Source organism: Etheostoma spectabile, chromosome 1 (assembly GCF_008692095.1).
Source record: "Etheostoma spectabile isolate EspeVRDwgs_2016 chromosome 1, UIUC_Espe_1.0, whole genome shotgun sequence".
In the NCBI taxonomy this organism is placed as follows: domain Eukaryota; kingdom Metazoa; phylum Chordata; class Actinopteri; order Perciformes; family Percidae; genus Etheostoma; species Etheostoma spectabile.
The window spans coordinates 13,348,802-13,353,785 of record NC_045733.1 but is presented as its reverse complement, the minus strand read 5'-3'; the positions used below and the strand labels follow the sequence as shown (position 1 = coordinate 13,353,785).

Genomic DNA, 4,984 nt, shown 5'->3' with positions numbered 1-4,984 from the left:
GAAGTCCCTTTGGTATGTTGAGGGGCCCTCCACCCGTTTTGTTTGTCGTCCTTTAAGTCTGTATATACAGAAAGGTGCAATCATGAATGTCAAATTATAACCACTCTCTCAGCGGCCTAAACTCACGGCTGTGATTTCATAAAAAAGTAAACACCTTTTTTTTTTACAAACGGTAACTCCCTGCCTTTATGAATTGGAAGATTTAAGATTCAATTCACCTGGTTAGAGCTAATGTGATAGTTCACAACTATAATGTTTCTTAACATTTCTTACATCGTTTGGCCACAGAATAACTCAATCAATGTGTGTTATTGCAAAAACAGCAGAACTCCGTATAGTATAAATATTAACATTAAACAACTAACATTTAAGATTCAACCAATACATAAAGAATATATCAACTTCTTCAGTCAGACACCTGCATGTTGTCTGCATATTGACTGCATATTGTCTTGCAGTATTACTAAAAGATCATGGATTGTGATTCCCTTCAACAAATCCACCCTGCACACAGAGTTTACTTAATTACATTACATTACATTAGATTACAAGTCACAAGTCCCAGTCTCAAAGGTCTCTCTTTCGTTCTTTTTGGTGGATCCTATGGTGATAAGCGGTATTTTGCAGGTGTGTTTTTGGATCTAACTTCCCAGAGCTCCGAACAGCACGTTGCTTAAGACACAAGTTTAAGAGCGAGTCTGTTGCGTTAGCTCCGCCTACCCTCTCCGGCAGACTAACCACTGCTGGGTGGTGGAAAACACCAACTGTTCGTCGCTTGTGATTTCCTCAGGAATGTCGCCACAGAAACCCAGCTCGTAATACTGCAAATGCAAGGGCTTTAATCAGTGGGGCACAGACTCAATCATCATTGTGCTGCACTATGAAGGAAGGTCTGGCAATGCACGACTAATGCGGCATTGATAGTACATTAACTGACATTTCAACATTATTACTTTAAGCATTCTATATTTGTAGGATTATTTATAAATGCTGATGCCAGCCTGAACACCCATCCACCCCTCTGTGTGTCTTCATGCCTGCAGAGTTATAGAAGCAGTCAGTAATTGTTAGTAGCTCACGAGACTCTCAATGCTGTAATTTATCTATGGTTGTTGTTTAGGTGAGTGTGAGAGTGGCAGTTGATGTACCTTCCAGCCAGTGGTCACAAACAGGCCAATTTTTGTAGGCAAACAAGCTGTAGAGGCAACATGACTCATGGCAAGATGTAAATGCATGTGATCTTTTTTTATGTCTGCCCGCGGGACTAAATCAATCATGTTTGGGCACAAATGATGATCTATTTTATTTTTATTTTAGACATACTTTTTTCACTTAATAATTAAGAGATTTAGGATATTACCCAAGCGTCTTTTTTTCCCTCATGTCTTCTTCTCATCTTTTGACCATGAAATGTCTATAACTACATTAGTGTCTGTGGTAAAACATGCTCGATGAGAGGAGTCTCTAATCCCAGTTCATCTAGCGTCTCCTCTCACCTCCAGTCCGTTCTACGGGGAGGACTTTTACTGCGAGATCCCACGTAGCTTCAGACATCTCTCCTTCTACATCTTCGACAGGGACGTCTTCAGGAGGGACTCCAGTATCGGTGAGTAAACAGCTGCTCCATCTGTTGTAAACTCCCCTCAAACTCCATCCCAGCTTGGAAAATGAATCAATAATTTCTTGATTCACAGAGAGTGCTTGGAAGGAGAAATAAGCCTCATGCGACTATGTAAAATGTCAACTTTCTTTTTAGATGTATACTGTAACTGCAGAGTGCTTTTAAAACAACCAACCAATCAATCTAAACTCTAAGTTTAAAGTAACATAAAACATATGTGGATACCACACGTTGAATTAAAATTTTCAGCTTGATCCTTATCATTTCAAACAATGAAAACAAACAAGTAAATAAACAGAAAAAGGTAACAATTTTAATAATTCAGGAATTGTTTGAATTTGCTCCAGTTTCTTAAATGAAAGAATTTGCTTCCTTTATTTTTTATATATTGAAGTAATTTGCTCTTTAAAAAGTGGCTGTAGCTTCATATTAAACAGACATGAGTGGTATCAATCTTCTCATCTCGTCAAAAAAGCCAATAATCACCTTTTAAAAATTGTCTAAATATTCCTTTAGGTCCCTTATAGTTACACTGATAGCACTAAAACGGCGTATGTCTGTTTTTTTTAGGGCGGATGTTTTTATCCGTTTCATTGGGTGTGTCAGTGTGCATATTGGTGGAATTGTGTGTGTGATTGTGTGATTGTGTTTGTGTGTGACCACCTGCCACAAACTGAAAAATCTTTTTTTAGGGTGTGTTATGTATCATGAACAGCTCCTTTTAATGTGTGTGTGTGTGTGTGTGTGTGTGTGTGGGGGGGGGGGGGGTGCTGTTTGTGGGTGTTGAAACAGAAGCATTGCTTGTTACTTTCGGGTAGAAATATGTTCAAACCCAAGCCACTGAAGGACACTTTCGAGTATTTCTGCACCAGGTGCCTGCATGCATTTAAAAGAGATGTGCCTGTTGTTGACAGCATTTGACAGGTGTGTGGTGTTTTTAAGTGTTTGTTGAAGCTTGCATCTGAACCTTAATCATTTTTATGAAAGTAAGCTCATTTGTCTTTCTGTTATAATGTGTGTGTGTGTGTGTGTGTGTGTGTGTTTGTGTGTGTGTGTGTAGGGAAGGTTGCAGTGAAGAAAGAGGACCTGCAGAAATATCACGGCAAAGACACCTGGTTCCAGCTACAACCTGTCAGCGCTGACTCAGAAGTGCAGTCAGTACAGAGAAAAACACACAAACGCACGCACGCACACACACACAGGCACACACACACACACACACACACACACACACACACACACACACACACACACACACACACACACACACAGACAAAGAGCACACACAAACCACACACAAAGCACTCTCTCGATCTTTTTTTTCTTATTCTCTCGTATATCTTCCATTTGTTTTGTTTCTCAGCTTCTCTCCAGAAACCACATGACACTTATAGGGCTGGATACTTTTTGGTAAGAATGTGCTGGCATTGAATGCTGGCTCCGATTAGTTGTCTTCTTCACTTGCTCCTCGATCTTTGATGCTTTTTGTACAACTACTTGTGTTTGGACAACATTTAAAGCAAGACAACTGTAAATTTGTAATAGTTTTCTCAGTGGTGGAGTGAGTGCCCGATTTAGTCTCAGTTATCCCCGGTTGTTTTAATTTTTTGGTGCGATTGATGTCATTTTACTTTGCTAATTTAATAGGATGCTTCCGAAGAACGAGTGAGAGCCACTGCTCATCAGATAGAAAAGTTGAAGTCAAAAGCAATAAAACACATTCTTGCTCTTTTCACCACACTGGGTTTTGCTGGTACAACCTTGCTTGGTGTGGTATGAGTATGAGCTAATGTTAGATAGATATTGTACATACTACCAAGCTGGTTTGCTTACTTTATGACCTTGCCATCCTTTCTACAGTACAGTTACACTACATTTGTGCATTTTAACCCTAGTTGTCACAGTCAATGCTGTTTAGCAAGAGGTACATGAACTGGCTCTAAAATTAGAGAAGTTTGGCTTCTTTTGTTATAAGAAAAAAAAGGATTTTGTTGAAAAAGATGTTTATATTTTCTCAAATAAAGGTATGAAAAAAAGTATTATTTTGGTGACAGTGACCCTGTAAACAGCATACGCAATGATATGTGATAGTGTGTCTGCATGTTAATGTTTGAACCGGGCAGAACCCAAACAAACACAGCATGTGTGCACCTGAAACATCTGAACCTGCAGGGTCAAAGTCACCTGGCTCTCCGTTTATACTGTAGATCCAATTTCTTCACCTTCATCACAGCTCAGTTATGGATCAGCTGGTAAAAGAGTGAACACACAGGTTTTAGTAGAATCACTATATTTCCCACATTCTCACTTGTCATCATTTAATGGCCGCTGGCTTTGATAGATAAGTAAAGTGTGTTTGGGTCGCAGGTTGTGGTTTAGATTTGCTGTTGAGAATAATAACAGGATATTAAGAATGGGAATCACCAGTGGCCTCACAGTACCATATCATCACGATACTTATGTCACAATACCATATTATTGCGATTTTAAACGTATTGCAATATTCTGTGATATACCGTAATTTATTACCTTTTTTCAAACTTTTTTTCCCAAAAACTTCCCAAAGATTGATACTGTGTATCGATACAGTATTGCCACGGAAAGTATTAGGATGTTTACATTTTCCCCCACCCCTACAGAATATCACGGAATGTTACAGAAATATGTTCATGGTTCTTGTATGATGGAGGTCAAAACAGAGCAAATCATTTTTTCTTTATGGGGAATGTGTTGAGAGACATTCCTGACTGAAATGTTCACTTTTAATCTCAATCTTTAAAATGTATTCTACTTTGTTACCACTGACATATCTGTCTATGTAAATTAAGTTTATCTCCAAACGTTAGTCCAAACATTAAGAACAACTCAAATGCTGAATTGTGTTAATCACGGTAAAAAGCAAACACGTTTCCAGTTTGCTGTCTTGTGACAGTGCAGCAAGTGCAAGAAAGTCTCCACAACTCATGGAAGCATTTAGAAGTGGATTTAGTAGTTGTTTTCTGATTTACAGCTGCCAGTTAGTACCTCTGGGTATTCTTAGCAAGTTGTAAACAAGCTAAAAAAGTAAATGCAACTTTGGACATGTATGAATAATTGACCCAAGTTTGAAGTTAAAAAAGCTTTATTTTGTTTCATTTTTGCTGCCATTCATCTGTGACGCCTGAAATCTATTCATCTGGTTTGGAGCTGTTGCATTTTTGTTCACTTGTCCTACATGCTTATTTAACACGTGCACGATTTCTACTATTCAGTATTCAGCAGTCTCACTCACCCACACGCATTGGTTAAACACACATGCATGCACCCAGCCCATATTACTACAAGCACACACACACACACACACACACACACACACACACACAC

The 4,984-nt window shown here is 38.8% G+C and overlaps 1 protein-coding gene across 5 annotated transcripts in view; it reads left to right on the top strand.

Moving 5' to 3' along the window:
• Positions 1–4,984, top strand: part of rasa3 (RAS p21 protein activator 3) — a 60,052-nt gene that overhangs the window by 20,492 nt on the left and 34,576 nt on the right. For 4 of the 5 annotated variants that reach the window (XM_032532675.1, XM_032532641.1, XM_032532420.1 and 1 more), the window contains exons 2-4: positions 1–12; positions 1,503–1,606; positions 2,682–2,771. The exon at positions 1–12 is cut by the window's left edge and continues 106 nt beyond it. In XM_032532675.1, the coding sequence (XP_032388566.1) occupies positions 1–12; positions 1,503–1,606; positions 2,682–2,771 (206 nt within the window). Of the gene's footprint in view, positions 13–1,502; positions 1,607–2,681; positions 2,777–4,984 lie in introns of all 5 variants that reach the window. The other variant, XM_032532570.1, reaches the window with a different exon arrangement.